This window comes from Ostrea edulis, chromosome 9 (assembly GCF_947568905.1).
Source record: "Ostrea edulis chromosome 9, xbOstEdul1.1, whole genome shotgun sequence".
NCBI lineage: Eukaryota > Metazoa > Mollusca > Bivalvia > Ostreida > Ostreidae > Ostrea > Ostrea edulis.
Window position 1 is genome coordinate 37,352,903 of NC_079172.1, and position 17,915 is coordinate 37,370,817.

General features: G+C 33.5%; 1 protein-coding gene across 3 annotated transcripts in view; it reads left to right on the forward strand.

The window, feature by feature from the left end:
- LOC130050118 (xylulose kinase-like) overlaps positions 1 to 17,915 on the forward strand; it is a 45,185-nt gene that overhangs the window by 3,279 nt on the left and 23,991 nt on the right. For all 3 annotated transcript variants that reach the window (XR_008798521.1, XM_056149089.1, XM_056149090.1), the window contains 7 exons: positions 261 to 347; positions 7,387 to 7,479; positions 9,066 to 9,167; positions 9,785 to 9,916; positions 10,253 to 10,312; positions 10,416 to 10,497; positions 16,738 to 16,778. Coding sequence is in view for 2 of the 3 variants with exons in the window: in XM_056149089.1 (XP_056005064.1) it covers positions 261 to 347; positions 7,387 to 7,479; positions 9,066 to 9,167; positions 9,785 to 9,916; positions 10,253 to 10,312; positions 10,416 to 10,497; positions 16,738 to 16,778 (597 nt within the window). In the remaining variant the exon portion in view is untranslated. The remainder of the gene's footprint in view (positions 1 to 260; positions 348 to 7,386; positions 7,480 to 9,065; positions 9,168 to 9,784; positions 9,917 to 10,252; positions 10,313 to 10,415; positions 10,498 to 16,737; positions 16,779 to 17,915) is intronic.

A 17,915-nucleotide genomic window follows, 5' to 3' on the forward strand; every position in this document is an offset into this window, starting at 1 on the left:
GTGCGTTAAGTGTTATTTCTAATCTTGTCGGAAATGAACATCACTTTTCTGTATGCTGTGTTCACGTCTGTGTGTGTAACACTGTTGATCTAAGTTTAAGTTAATTCTTATGGAAAATTAAATTTGCTACCAAATTGTAATCCCTATATGGGAATTTATCCCCAAAAAAACCAACCATTTCAGCTACAGCATTTCATGATTTTTTTCCCCTTTATCAGATTGGAAGGTTTTGATTAAATGTAACCTGTTCTTCTGTTCAGCAACACGGCAGTGTGTATTGGAAGAAGGGAACCAAGGAAGTCTTGAAAAATCTTACAGAGAAAGCGTCACTGCATGAACAACTACAGGTAAAAATGAATGAGTTTGTGAGAAAGCGTCACTGCATGAACAACTACAGGTAAAAATGAATGAGTTTGTGAGAAAGCGTCACTGCATGAACAACTACAGGTAAAAATGAATGAGTTTGTGAGAAAGCATCACTGCATGAACAACTACAGGTAATATATTGATTACCTTGTGAGTAAAAAAACATTGAATATTTACTATTAAAGGTGTAATAGGAAGGGAGAAAATGCAATGGACCAGATCAGGATTCAAACCCTGACCCCCTGAATCTCTAGTCAGGAGCTCTATCAACTGAGCTATCTGGCCACTGGTGATCGAACCTGGCTGACCGCTACATTCTTACTTCCTTAAATGTCTTCACACTTGAAGATATTAACCCCTGATCTTAATCTCCTTGCAGGCATTTTCTTCCTTCCTGTTACATTTGGTGCCATGGACCAGCCCCTGGAATTTAAAAATGATTTAAGAACACCAAAAACAGTGTAAATGTTGAATGAGCATTTCAAAAGAATACTGGAAAAAAACTCTTTATGAAACTCTTTAAAAATGTAAGAGTCTTTAAGCATCTCTGACAATAAATAAAGGTGTTAACCAGTTATGGAAAAGGACAAGCATGATCTGATGGATGTATATAATGTAGGTGGTATAACTTTGCCTGAAAGATAGTGTGGTGTTTTTCAACGATATAGAAGTTTTAGTATCATTATACCCCTCGAACGAAGTTCTGGGGGGTATATAGGAATCACTCTGTCTGTCTGTCTGTCTGTCCGTCTGTCTGTCTCCAGATTCGTGTCCGGGCCATAACTTCTTTGTTCTTTGACATAGGCATACCATATTTGGCACACAGGTGGATCACCATGAAACGATGTGTCATGTACCTTCATGACCTCTATTTGACCTTGACCCTTGACCTTAAGGTCAAAATGAAAGGTTTTTTACAATGGATTCGTGTCCGGGCCATAACTTCTTTGTTCTTTGACATAGGCATACCATATTTGACACATGAGTGTATCACCATGAGACGATGTGTCATGTACCTTCATGACCTCCATATGACCTCGACCTCAAGGTCAAAATTAAAGGTTTTTATAATGGATTCGTGTCAGGGCCATAACTTCTTTGTTCTTTGACATAGGCATACCATATTTGACACATGAGTGTATCACCATGAGACAATGTGTCATGTACCTTCATGACCTCCATATGACCTTGATCTCAAGGTCAAAATTAAAGGTTTTTATAATGGATTCGTGTCAGGGTCATAACTTCTTTGTTCTTTGACATAGGCATACCATATTTGACACATGAGTGTATCACCATGAGACGATGTGTCAGGTACCTTCATGACCTCTATATGACCTTGAACTTTGACCTCAAGGTCAAAATTGATTATAGGGTTTTGACATAGTCATACCATAAGACATGGGTGTATCACCATGAGACTATGTGTCATGTACATTCATGACCTCTTTATGATCTTGACCTTTGAGCTCAAGGTCAAAATTATAGGTTGATACCATGGATTTGTGTTCGGACTATATCTTCCATTTTCTTCTACAAAGGCATACTGTATTTTTACACTTAGGAAAGAGGTAATTTATGCCTATTAACAACACCCTTTGGAAGATTGGGGTAATGGGGGGTATTCTTAGTGAGCATTGCTCACAGTACCTCTTGTTTCAGATACAATTCACTTGCATCGTAGTTTGTTTCTTGTATTAGTGTATAACCAGACCTGTGTTATAGTTAGCACAGTTTGATAGTTTCTTGTTGTGATATATATAAAATGTAAATTCAGCTTTTGCATATTACTTATGGTTGTGCCTTTATATATAGACATTACTAAGTTATTGTAGCAAAAAGGGGGAGAATAGTCATTGGATTAATTGGGGATTGAACCAGGGACTCTAGCATTACTATAAAGGTGCTCTAGCCACTGAGCTAACCAGGTCGACATACAAAGTATAGTAATATCACTACAATGTAAGATTGAAACCTATTTTGGAAATCCTACAAGAACTCTTCATACCGAGGAGATGAAAAAACAAAACAGTTTAGAAAAAAGTGGCCGAAATTCCTGCGCAAGTGGAGCATAACTTCCTTGTGTCTATAAATAGAGCACTGCATGATCATTTGATATCAGGCTAGGCACCTCCACCAAGTATTGTATGACATATCTCTATAAATAGAACACTGCGTGATCATTTCATATCAGGCTGGGCATCTCAAACGGAATACTCATGACAATGTTAACAGGCATCGTGACATTGTTAACAGGATTCATGACATTGTGAACAGGAATCATGACATTGTTAACAGGAATCATGACATTGTTAACAGGAATCATGACATTGTCAACATAAATCATGACATTGTTAATAGGAATCATGACATTGTTAACAGGAATCATGACATTGTTAACAGGAATCATGGCATTGTTAATAGGAATTATGACATTGTTAACAGGAATTATGACATTGTTAACAGGCATCATGATATTGTTAATAGGCATCATGACATTGTTAACATGAATTTAACAGGAATCATGACATTGTTAACAGGAATCAGGACATTGTCAACATGAATCATGACATTGTTAACAGGAATCATGACATTGTTTACAGGCATCATGACATTGTTAACAGGAATCTTGACATTGTTGATAGGCATCATGACATTGTTAACAGGAATCATGACATTGTTAACAGGAATCATGGCATTGTCAACAGGAATCATGACATTGTTAACAGGAATCATGAAATGGTTAACAGGAATCATTACATGGTTAACTGGAATCATGAATTTGTTAACAGGAATCATGACATTAATTTTTAACAGGAATCATGACATTGATAACAGGCATCATGACATTGTTAATAGGAATCATGACATTATTAACAGGAATCATGACATTGTTAACAGGCATCATGACATTGTTAACAGGAATCATGACAGTGTTAACAGGAATCATGACATTGATAACAGGAATCATGACATTGTTAACAGGCGTCATGACATTAGTAACAGGAATCATGACATTGTTAACAGGCATCATGACATTGTTAACAGGATTGTGACATTGTTGATAGGCATCATGACATTTTTAACAGGAATCATGACATTATTAACAGGAATCATGACATTGTTAGCAGGCATCATGACATTGTTGATAGGTATCATGACATTGTTAACAGGCATTATGAAAATGTTAACAGGAATCATGGCATTGTGAACAGGAATCCTGACATTGTGAACAGGAATCATGACATTGTTAACAGGAATCATGACATTGTTAACAGGCATCATGACATTGTTGATAGGAATCATGACATTGTTAAAAGGAATCGTGACATTCAGCTAACGGGAATCATGACATCATAGAACTGGAATTGTGACATTGTAGAACTGGAATTGTGACGTTAAAACATTTATTTTGTCATCATTTTTTGTTTTTTTGACTCAGAATTGCAATAACTCACACATTTTATATCCTCCATAATATACAGAAGTTAGACTTCAATTCTTCATACAGTAAAACACACTTAAAATGAACACGTTTATAACAAACTCACACTTACAGTAAAACACACTTATAATGAACACGTTTATAACAAACTCACACTTATACTGAACACGTTTATAACACATTCACACTTACAGTAAAACACACTTATAATGAACACGTTTATAACAAATTCACACTTACAGTAAAACACACTTATAATGAACATGTTTATAACAAACTCACACTTATAATGAACACGTTTATAACACATTCACACTTACAGTAAAACACACTTATAATGAACACGTTTATAACAAATTCACACTTACAGTAAAACACACTTATAATGAACATGTTTATAACAAACTCACACTTACAGTAAAACACACTTATAATGAACATGTTTATAATACATTCACACTTACAGTAAAACACACTTATAATGAACACTTTTATAACAAATTCACACTTACAGTAAAACACACTTATAATGAACACGTTTATAACAAATTCACACTTACAGTAAAACACACTTATAATGAACATGTTTATAACAAATTCACACTTACAGTAAAACACACTTATAATGAACATGTTTATAATACATTCACACTTACAATAAAACACACTTATAATGAACATGTTTATAACAAACTCACACTTACAGTAAAACACACTTATAATGAACACGTTTATAACAAATTCACACTTTTAATGAACACTTTTATAACAAATTCACACTTACAGTAAAACACACTTATAATGAACACGTTTATAACAAATTCACACTTACAGTAAAACACGCTTATAATGAACATGTTTATAACAAATTCACACTTATAATGAACACGTTTATAACAAATTCACACTTACAATAAAACACACTTATAATGAACACATTTATAACAAACTCACACTTACAGTAAAACACACTTATAATGAACACGTTTATAACAAACTCACACTTACAGTAAAACACACTTATAATGAACATGTTTATAACAAATTCACACTTACAGTAAAACACGCTTATAATGAACACGTTTATAACAAACTCACACTTACAGTAAAACACACTTATAATGAACATGTTTATAACAAATTCACACTTACAGTAAAACACACTTATAATGAACATGTTTATAACAAACTCACACTTACAGTAAAACACACTTATAATGAACATGTTTATAATACATTCACACTTACAATAAAACACACTTATAATGAACATGTTTATAACAAACTCACACTTACAGTAAAACACACTTATAATGAACATGTTTATAACAAACTCACACTTATAATGAACACGTTTATAACAAATTCACACTTACAATAAAACACACTTATAATGAACACATTTATAACAAACTCACACTTACAGTAAAACACACTTATAATGAACATGTTTATAACAAACTCACACTTACAGTAAAACACACTTATAATGAACATGTTTATAACAAATTCACACTTACAGTAAAACACGCTTATAATGAACACGTTTATAACTAACTCACACTTACAGTAAAACACACTTATAATGAACATGTTTATAACAAATTCACACTTACAGTAAATCACACTTATAATGAACATGTTTATAACAAATTCACACTTACAGTAAAACACACTTATAATGAACATGTTTATAACAAATTCACACTTACAGTAAAACACACTTATAATGAACATGTTTATAATACATTCACACTTACAATAAAACACACTTATAATGAACATGTTTATAACAAACTCACACTTACAGTAAAACACACTTATAATGAACATGTTTATAACAAATTCACACTTATAATGAACACGTTTATAACAAATTCACACTTACAGTAAATCACACTTATAATGAACATGTTTATAACAAACTCACACTTACAGTAAAACACACTTATAATGAACACGTTTATAACAAATTCACACTTATAATGAACACTTTTATAACAAATTCACACTTACAGTAAAACACACTTATAATGAACATGTTTATAACAAATTCACACTTACAGTAAAACACACTTATAATGAACATGTTTATAACAAATTCACACTTACAGTAAAACACACTTATAATGAACACGTTTATAACAAATTCACACTTGCAGTAAAACACACTTATAATGAACATGTTTATAACAAATTCACACTTACAGTAAAACACACTTATAATGAACACTTTTATAACAAATTCACACTTACAGTAAAACAAACTTATAATGAACATGTTTATAACAAATTCACACTTACAGTAAAACACACTTATAATGAACACGTTTATAACAAACTCACACTTACAGTAAAACACACTTATAATGAACACGTTTATAACAAATTCACACTTACAGTAAATCACACTTATAATGAACATGTTTATAACAAATTCACACTTACAGTAAAACACACTTATAATGAACATGTTTATAACAAACTCACACTTACAGTAAAACACACTTATAATGAACACGTTTATAACAAATTCACACTGATTGCCAAGATATTATTTATTTCCCTATAAGAGGAAAGTAAAAAAAAATTTATTGGATATAACAAAGTTACAAGGTAAGTTTTAAGCGATCTGTTTTTTTTGCTGGCCCTGGGGGTTCGCTATACTGTAACTTTGTTTTACTGTATAATGAAGTTTGGTTATAGCGAGCTGTTTTTTTCGATGGCCCTGGGTATTCAATATAACCTTGTTTTACTGTATATTGATGTTTGGTTATAGCAAACTGTTTTTTCGCTGGCCCTGGGGGTTTGCTATGACTATGTTTTACTGTATAATGAAGTTTGGTTATAGCAAACTGGTTTTTTTCGCTGGCCCTGGGGTTTTCTATGACTATATTTTACTGTATAATGAAGTTTGGTTATAGCAAACTGTTTTTTCGCTGGCCCTAGGGGTTTGCTATAACTTATAATGAAGTTTGGTTATAGCAAACTGTTTTTTCGCTGGCCCTAGGGGTTTGCTATAACTATGTTTTACTGTATAATGAAGTTTGGTTATAGCAAACTTTTTTTCGCTGGCCCTGGGGTTTTCTATGACTATATTTTACTGTATAATGAAGTTTGGTTATAGCAAACTGTTTTTTCGCTGGCCCTGGGGTTTTCTATGACTATATTTTACTGTATAATGAAGTTTGGTTATAGCAAACTGGGTTTTTTTCACTGGCCCTAGGGGTTTGCTATAACTATATTTTACTGTATAATGAAGTTTGGTTATAGCAAATTGGGGTTTTTTTTTCGCTGGCCCTGGAGGTTCACTATAGCCTTGTTTTATTTTATCTACATTTTATGATTTAACTTGTTTCTTGTTAAAAGGACATTAATGTATGTATATAGTCAAGAAATACAAAAATGCATGTAAAAAACAATGGGAAAAGTATATAAAATCGAGAATTACCGAAAGAAAAAGAAAGAAAAAACCAGACATGGCCATTCATTTACTGTGTGCCCACACGGTAGGGTATGATGATGGTAAATTAGTATGATGATTGTAAATTAGTGGCAGTTTGTTTTCCTGACAGAATGGTTTTTCCATCCCTGATTCACCGATTTGGATGGATGCCAGCACAACAAAGAATTGCCGGGAGCTAGAGGATAAAGTGGGAGGTCCTCTGGTGAGTTACCTCAAGTGGATATATCCTGGTGGGTTATCCTAAATGAGAGGCCCCTGCTGGGTTATTTTAAGTTTGAGGTCGCTGAGTGGGTTATTTTAAGTTTGAGGTGACTGAGTGGGTTATCTTAAGTTTGAGGTCACTGAGTAGGTTATCTTAAGTTTGTGGTCACTAAGTGGGTTATCTTACATCTGAGGTGCTCTAGTATGTTTTATGTTTGAGGTCCTCTGATGGGTTATTATGTCTCCCCTCTTTCAGGGGAAGACATTGCTTTAGGCTGTCCATCCATCCATCTGTCTGTCACAAAACCTTGTGAACTCTTCTCCTCCTATATGGCTCTCTTATAGACTTGAAACTTTGTACAATATATGCTTTAATGTCATTTGTAGATGTGCATATTGTCAGGATGAGAGGATACAATTCTTTTCCTAATAGTTATAGTGGATCTAAGAGGGATGGAGGATGTAAAATATCTTGTGAACATCTTTTCTCCTATATGGTTAATTTGATATATTTGAAACTTTGTACAGTGCTTCATTGCCATTTGCAGATGTGCATATTGTCAGGACAGGAGGATCCAATTCTTTTCCCAAATGTTGTAGTGGATCTAAGAGGAGTGGAGGATGTAAAATAGCTTGTGAATGCTTCTCCTCCTATATGGCTTATTTGATAGACTTGAAACTTACAATACTTTATTGTCATTTGCAGATGTGCATATTGTAGGGACAGAAGGATCCAATTGTTATCCTTAAACAGTGGATCTGAGGGGTGGAGGATGTAAAATAGTTTATGAGCACTTCTCCTCCTATATGGTTCATCAGAGTTCTTAATGTTTATATATATGTTCCAGTTCATGCTTTCTCCTCCACACTATGCAGTACATTAATGGAAGGAGGTTTCATTTGGTCACGAGTGCTCCCAATTTGAAGAGCTGGGGATACATTTGTTATTCATGAAAACAATTTCTAGTCTTAAGTTTAATTGATTGATTGATTGTATATTTTTTAACGTCCCTCTCAAGAATATTTCACTCATATGGAGACGTCACCATTGACGGTGAAAGGCTGCAAAATTTAGGCCTATGCTCGGTGTTTACGGCCTTTGAGCACAGAGGGATCTTTATCGTACCACAACTGCTGTGAAACTGGGCTTAAATTTTTGCTGTCTCATCCCGAGGACCGCCCCATTTAGTCACCTCTTACGACAAGTAAGGGGTACTGAGGACCTATTCTAACCACGAAAGTTATATTATGTTTGAGGTTCTCTGGAGGATTATCTGATGTCAGAGGTTCTCTAGTGGGTTATATTATGTTTGAGGTCCCCTGGTGGGTTGTCTTATGTTTGAGGTCCCCTGGTGGGTTACTCAAGTTGGAAATTCCCTGATTGGTTGTCTTAGGAGAGGTGTCATTTATTGCTTTATTTTATTTTGATAGTAAAAATGAAATGCAAGTTACAAATGATAGATTGAAATATTTTCAAAAACATAAATTAATATTTTCCAGTGAATTTCAAAGTTCTAAAACATGTTTAACTTATTAGATGTATACTTTTGAAATAAACTGCAAATGTTGTTTGCATTATTTTTGCAGAAACTGGCAGAAATAACGGGGTCTCGTGGTTTTGAGAGATACACAGGAAATCAGATCATGAAGATATCTCAGACAAGGCCATCAGAGTATGAGATCACAGAGGTAAAATGATACTGTTAGTTAACATCAGAGTATGACATCACAGAGGTAAAGTGATACTGTTAGTTAACATCAGAGTATGACATCACAGAGGTAAAGTGATACTGTTAGTTAACATCAGAGTATGAGATCCCAGAGGTAAAGTGATACTGTTAGTTAACATCAGAGTATGAGGTCACAGAGTTAAAATGATACTGTTAGTTAACATCAGAGTATGACATCACAGAGGTAAAGTGATACTGTAAGTTAACATCAGAGTATGACATCACAGAGTTAAAATGATACTGTTTGTTAAAATCAGAGTATGACATCACAGAGTTAAAGTGATACTGTTAGTTAACATCAGAGTATGACATCACAGAGTTAAAATGATACTGTTAGTTAACATCAGAGTATTAGGTCACAGAGTTAAAGTAATACTGTTAGACAATATCATGTGTCATGTGTAAATTTGTTTATTTTCAAATTCTGAACCAACTGTAACACTGCAGACCTTCATACTGTATGGAGAATTGGCAGATATAAATGGAGACTTACTAAGACAGTAAAAAGAAGTACACATGTAAATAATAAACACACCTGGCCAGTATCAAGTGGATATATGTTTCAAATCTTTGTAGAGGATATCACTGGTCAGTAGCTTTGCTGCATCACTCTTGATTGGAGATTATGCACCAATAGATTTGAGTGATGGGTCCGGAATGAACCTGCTGGACATTACAACAAAGAAGTGGTCACCTAAATGTCTACAGGTAAATGTTTTTGTCTGAGTCAGTGCAATCCATATGAATGGTGCATGAACCGTACTGATACCCTTTAAGTAGGAATTCTGAAATCCTTGTAGTAGTACATGTATGTTGATAAAAGGTTGAGTTTGTGTGTTTGTGCTTGCGTGTGTGCATGTGCGTTTTTTAACAAGGTGGAATAATGTGTCTAGATGAAGCATGATGGGTTTTTCTTTTTTAAAAAGGCATTTAAATTATAATGCTTGCAAGAAAACTTTGAAGTAGTTTCCATGGACTCTGATATAGAATAGTTGTTTAGTGATTGAGAAACACCACTTATCAAATGCACCCTTTATATTTAAGGCCTGTGGATCAGACTTAAGTTCAAAACTGGGGGACATGGTGTCATCAAAACAAATTATTGTAAGTATATATCATTTGCTGCTAAATACACATGTCATCTCCTGTACATCTAAGGAGATTTGCTAAATCAGATAGTGCACAGCTGTTTATTTAATTTTCACAGGGAAGTGTAAGCCAGTTTCTCATTGGTCGATACAACTTCAATCCCAGCTGTAAGGTCGTGGCTTTCACAGGAGATAATCCTGGTACGTTTCCTTCCTAAGATTGTTTCGATGATAATTCATGCTCTTACTGTTCAGTCATTCACTGTTTATATTCTATTTGTAGTTACACAATTTCCTAACTTTTGTTACAAATAATATTGTGATTTTTTAATTATTTTTCATCAGATAGACAAAGTTTCTTGTTGGCCAAAAATATTATATATATTTACAACATAGGAAAACATAAGTTCTGCAGAATTTTGATAGACATATAAATGTACTAGATCTATTAGTAAAAATATTTGTAACTATTAGATATAAAATATACAAATATAAGCAACACATCTCCTTTTGACAGTCAGAGATTTTATAGAATGTTCCTCAGAAGAGAAAGGGGGGCTTAGAATAATCAAAGTCCTGACAGTACTGAAAGACGGGGTCAAATTATTCAATGCATAACTTTCAGAAATGGTGCAGTTATGCTAATATGACAATTCATAGGAAAACTCTCCAGACAAATACTTTAATCAGACATAGGTCTTGAATTGCAGATTTACGTACAACTTCCTATTCGTGTTTTTGATACAAGAAAAGAAGTGTTCAAAATCGAAATTTTCTTGAAGTCTGTTCCTTTTTTATGGTTTTGAGTCCAAAACGAATATCTAAAGGAATGCTTGTATTGTGACCTCCTAGTCTTGTTGCCAGTTTTGTTTAATCAATATGATCCAGAACTGGATATTCTTGGTTATCATTTCGCCGAGATAGTTCCTTCCTTATTAAACCTCAATATTCTTGGTTTGTATTTTATAGTGAGGGTCACCATTTTAACTTGTGCACTTAGCTCTTCAGCTATTCGTAGCTAAATCAGGTGCTGAACTCTTGTGAAAAAGCATGAATGCTATAATAAAGTAAATGAAAAGAAATATAGATAAAGGTATGGAACAAAGTTTAATATGTCAACAGAACAGAAAGATAACATATGATAGGTTGACAGTATATGTTTAATATCTTATTTTTTATGGACCAACATAATGAAACCAAATGTTAAAGATAAAATTGATAATGGCATAATTTGGAATTGCACAATACAACCTGTCAATAACACATGAAAGGTTAAAATCAAGTGGATATGTAAACACTCCAATTCTTTCTTTAGTAAAGGACATTTTCTAAACTACTAAAACTGTAAACAAGAACATGTAAATTGTAAACATTGTAACAAAATTGGTAACATAGTAATTTCAAATTTTTTAACACACATTTGGGCTAGAAGTTTCCTATGCAATGAAAAATATTTACATGTTACAGTCCAACATAAATAAACAAGTCCACAAGCCAGACAACTATCTTCTCAAGTGAAACAATATGACATGAAGTGCTGCAAATTCAGGCATTTTAGAATATTATTTATATACCAGTATCTGGACTAATAACAATTGTAAAAGCATTACTGTTGAATAGTAATAACATCGATATAGAACAGTGAACTATGATTTTGTAAAGAATATAATACTGTTGCAATGTGAGATTTTGAGTTAATAATACAGACTGATGCCTGATCAGGGTTAAATAAATTGCAATGCTGGGTTTTCATCGCTATTTTCAGTATCACAGAAAAGGTTGTAATGAGATGGACAAGTAAACACTCCAAACTTGTATAAAACAAGATGTGTTTGTGAAATGCAAAATGCCCCCGATAATGGCCAATTCCGAAGATGGCCAAAGTTACAAAGACAAATATCTTGGTACCAGTAGAAAGATCTTGTCACAAGAAATGTTCAAGTGCAATATGAAAGCTCTAATATTTACCATTTAGAAGTTATGACCAATGTCAATCTTTTTAAAAGTAGGTCAAATGTCAAGGTCAAAAGGTTTTCTACAAACGGAAAGGTCTTGCCACAAGGAACATTCGTGTGAAATATCAAAGCTTTATCACTTACTGTTCAAAAGTTATTAGCAAGGTTAAAATTTTCAAAAAGTAGGTCAAACTCCAAGGTCAAGATCAAATGGTCAAAAATGTTGATATCCACAAAAAGGTCTTATCACAGGAAATACTCATATCAAATATCAAAGCTCTAGCTTTTACTGTTATTGGCAAGGTTAAAGTTTTTTAAAAGTAGGTCAAACTCCAAGGTGGAGGTCACAGGGTAAAAGTGTTGATACCCATGGAAAGGTCTTGTCATAAGGTATACTCATGTGAAATATCAAAGCTCTATCACTTACTGTTCAAAAGTTATTAGCAAGGTTAAAGTTGCAGACAGAATTACAGAATGACAGACAGGACAAAAACAATATGCCCCCTGATCTTCTAAACTACTAGAACTGTAAATATGTACACGTAAATTGTAAGCATTTTAACAAATTATTTACATAATTTCAAATTTTTTGACACACATTAGCACTAGAAGTTTCCTATGCAATGTAAGATATATACCTGTGATAGTCAATCATAAAATCATAAATATACAAGTCCACAAGTCAGACATCTTTTTTTTTTTTTAATAATATAATATAAAGAGCTGTAAATTATATAATTTCAAAATATTAAAGAGACACTACAACTCATTTTCCACATTTTAATAAAGTGTTTTTTAAAACACGTATTGATAAAATGATAAATATCATATCAATACTGACAATTTTGAACAATTGGATTCATCAATTTACTTTCAAATGCGCTTTGAAGATCGTCCGGAATACTTCTCATTACCAGCTCGTTGGAGTTATCGCGCTTTGATGACTCTTGTGCGTCATTGGTAAGAAAATGCTCAAATCTCGCGAGCAAGTGCGAGATTACTGGGACATAAACCGGTCATAGCACCCCCCCCCCCCCCCCCCCCTTTTTAAAAGTTAAAATACATGGTGTATTTTTAAATAAAATTACCATTAGTCAAACTGCATTTTTCAAATATTCTAACACTATCTTATTAAAGATGTTACATGTTTTTAAAACTCCACCACACCTATTTTAAAAATTCCAAACAACGATGTTCTCTGGACACCCAAGTCCATCAATATTTTGTAATTTTCAAATTAGCTTAGATGCAGTTTGGAAACGCATTAGGTGTGTTAATTAGTGTTATAAACGTCTTTAAAAAATGCAGTTTGGCATATACATGTATATAACTTGTTCTAAAATATGGAAATTGACGGGGTAGGGGGGGGGGGGGGTGTACGTGCACGATTACAAAGTCCATGTCATATGAACCTGTCCTAATTGTATGATAAAATAGAATGTCTTCATAGTCTGACAGAATAACTTTAAAAACATATTCATCACATTAATTACAAGAAAAGTTCTTGTGTTGGATGTGCATATAGGTTTTTCCCTTCACAGTTCTTCTTGCGATTGACACTTTATATCCGTCAGATTTGGCAAATTTAGTAGCTTCTCTTCCTCACATAGTTTAATAAGTTCGTCTGTTTTCTTGTAAGAATAATCAATTCCTAAATTTGACTTTAGAATTTTAATCAGTGTTGTGGTTTGCAGTCGGTTATAATATGTATTCGATACCATAATTCATATTATGTATGCCTAAGTAATGTGTTTACATTATGTTGTCCCGGTAGCAGGACTTTACGCGCCTTTAATTTGAAGAGTTCCACTAATGGAAATGATAAGTATTCAAAGGTTTCTTCATGCTGACTCGGACTTTTGAATGCTTATTTACATCACATGATTTTGAATGACAGCAAAGGTGTTGTGTAGGAAATTATTTAGATTCCCCTTCAAGGGGGTCCACACTCACCTTTCAAGTATAAGATTATTCCTTGCTCCTTATAATAAGTAATTATATAAATCATTATTTTAACAGAAACCCTTCCATGTTCCAATTGACTGATGTTTTTACAACTAATGCGTGTCATGTTCAGATAAAAATAGCACTTACTTTTAAAGCAGTGCATGTCTTCGCGGCTACTCCCAATAGCAGATTTAGGGGGCGGGGCAGGATCCCCCTTCCTCTCGCCACAAATTGTGAGTGAAAATCCAAATTTTGCACCCAGAAAGCCGATTACTTTGGCTAATATTTGACTTTCACATCCCCCTTCGGAAATCCTATTTCTGCCACTGAGTTACAATCGTTTCTCCTAGCCCTTTGTTTTCTAACAGTCATACTGATTGCAAGGTCAATTTTATTTCACATATGAGTTTTATCTCATTTTGTTTTTACCTCTTTTCTCACAAAATCTGTTAAAATTCTGGATCTGTCTATCCACTACACTTTTTCTCACTGGACGACATGCTGCACTGTTTACTGTCTGCGCATGCATCTGAAGACCGAAAGGAGGAGACTCGATATTTTATGTATAGGCCATCAAAAAGTATTAAATTTTACGTTAAAACGAGAATTTTTGACGTTATTTTCGCAAATTCATACATTCAACAATGCAACAAAAATTTAAAAAGCGCTGGGAAAATTGTCATTTCATGATTTTTGCACAAAATGAGCTGTAGTGTCTCTTTAAGCATCAAAGATGCGTATGGCCGAGTTGCAGTTTGGAAAATTATGCACGCTTGCATTCACGAAGTAAAAACATGCACGTAATATTTTATAAGTTAATAACACTACAAACTCCAGATACATTCGAATATTCTCGGTTTCTTCCATAAAAAAGACCGGATGTAAACAAAGTAAGAATATTTGCTCATGGAAACAACAATTGCTTCTGTTTGAAAGATAATTCAAATTCATCTAATAAATCAATGAAAAATAAAAAGATTGTTTTTTTTCTTCAAAATATTGATCTTATATTTTTCAAATCTGTGGACAAAATGATCAGCACTCTTTTCTTCCACGTAGATTAAATTCATGTGTTCTCTGCACGGCTTCCGTTTTGAGGCCTCGACTGACAGTAAACTAGTAGACGGGGTCACATAACCCTACCTAAAACTCATTTTTAAAATGTGAACCACTGAATCAATACAAACTATACATCAAAGAAAAATATGTTTAATGTTCTACAGAAGGAGCCTCTAGTGCATAAAGGCCACTGCACAGGGGTCACTCCCACAAGCAGTATGTGCAAAAGACTTTTCTTTTCTTTTTTATCTTTAGGATGTAATTTTGTCACCTTTCATCCTCCCTTTTCTTCTGTCACCTTCTATTGAGTTTCCCTTTCTTTTGACGCCTGTGTGTGTCTATTAAGTGGAACCTATACCAGTACACTTTTGAAGGGTATGGAAATCCAGAAAAATGCTTTCATGAAACTGCTATGCTTTTCACATATCTAAGGATCTGTAAGGTTAGACAAAATAAAAGCAGAACTTTGTGATTTGAAGAACAGAGATAGAATGCCCCCCCCCCAAACAACAACACCCCCACCCACCCGGAGCTGCCCCCCCCCCCCCCCCAACAACACCCCCACCCCACCCCATCCCACCCCAGAGCATCACAATCTCCTTATGCTATGACTGGGGTAAGGATATACATGTAAGACACACATATATATGTAGACAGACATTACAGATACGTTAATAAATACATTTATAGTTGGGAGAAACATTAAATGTTTGTGCGCTATACACAGTTGGACTCAAGCATGCAGCCACCACAGATGCACAAGTTAGTGCATATAAGTAATTCTATATAAAACCCAGATTACACACCACACTGAAACAAAAACAAACATCTCTAATAAAATTTAATAGATAATTTAGTTTTGTAATGGCCACAAATGATGCATGAAATGTACACGAGAATGTTTTTCCACTGCAATTATACTGTACCTATGTATAAGATTATTGTTTAAAACCCAGAGAAAAGTTAAAGAAAGAAATTAATGAATAGTTTTGAAAGGAGTGATGATGATAATTATACATAATATAGGTTAAGAATGAATTCCAATGCTCTTCTCTTCCAATCATTGACTTGGGTTGAATTTCAATGCTCTTCTCTTCCATCAATGAAAATCCATTCACGAAATATGTTCAAACAAATTCTCATTTTCTATTAGCCTCCCCCTCCCCTACCTAAAAAAATCCATTCACGATTATGCTCAAACAAATTCTCATTTTCTATTAGCCTCCCCTCCCCCACCTAAAAAATCAATTCATGATTATATTCAAGCAAATTCTCGTTTTCTATTATACACCACCTCTCCCCATGCAATCTCAATTTATAACAATGCATGTTTAAACTCATCCGATTTTCTTGTGTTTTCTATTGCCTTTTAAAACATCAATATTAAACCATAATCGCACTAAATAAAGAACTTGTTTCTAGCAGTCTTCTCTCTTGATGTTGCTGTGTAGTAATTAATTATTTATCTTCCTACATGCAGCCTCCTTGGCGGGTGTGGCTCCAAAACTGGGTGATGCTATCGTGAGTACCCTTTGTTTCTTACAGTATCTTGCGTGTAGTACTTATAAATAACATATATGACCTTCTGAAATCATGTCCTGATTACCTTGTGTATCTGTTGTAAGTACATAAAGTGCTTCACATATAGAGTATTGTAAGTACTTATAGTTCTATTGCTGTATGTAAAGTACTGAAGTTTATAAAAATGTCATAAGCAGTTAAGTACTTAGTTCTATTGGTGTATGTAAAGTACTGATGTTTATAAAAATGTCATAAGCGGTTAAGTACTTATAGTTCTATTGCTGTATGTAAAGTACTGATGTTTATAAAAATGTCATAAGTGGTTAAGTACTTAGTTCTATTGCTATACGTAAAGTACTGAAGTTTATCAAAATGTCATAAGCGGTTAAGTACTTAGTTCTATTGGTGTATGTAAAGTACTGAAGTTTATAAAATTTCATAATGTACTTAGTTCTAATTGTTAATGTGTAAAGTACCTTAAAAATATAGAATATTATGAATACCTTTAAGTTATAGTTCTATTGTATGTATATATTAAGTACTTGGAGTATCTAGAATATCATAAGTACTTTGTAGTTTTATTGCTAGTACATAAGGGCTGAAAGTATCTAGAATATCATAAGTACTTTGTAGTTCTATTGCTATAGTACATAAGGGTTGAAAGTACATGTATCTAGAATATCATAAGTTCTTTGTAGTTCTAGAACGTACGTTATGAATACAGTAAAACTGTGATATAGCAAATTTTTGTGGACACCATAAAAATTCGCTCTCAGCATAATTCGCTAAATACGTTTATAGCAAATTCATAATTCAAATATAATGAATTCGTTAAAAAACTGATTTGTTCTACATGTATATCAGTTGTATAAGAAAGCAGCAATCGATATACTTGTGTTTGTATTGTCTCTAAGAGAAATTTAACCTATATATTTTCAAGAAGAAATATTTTTACACAAGAAATATACACACTGATTTATATATGATAATTTGTGTTGATGGATTATTAAGTCACACAAGAACATGTCGAAAGAAAAATTTCAACAAAATTATGTGCATTCATACAAACAGTCTATCAGAGTTGTCATTTACTTGTTGCTTTATTAATTTACACAAATAAAGGAGTGTACGTTTAAT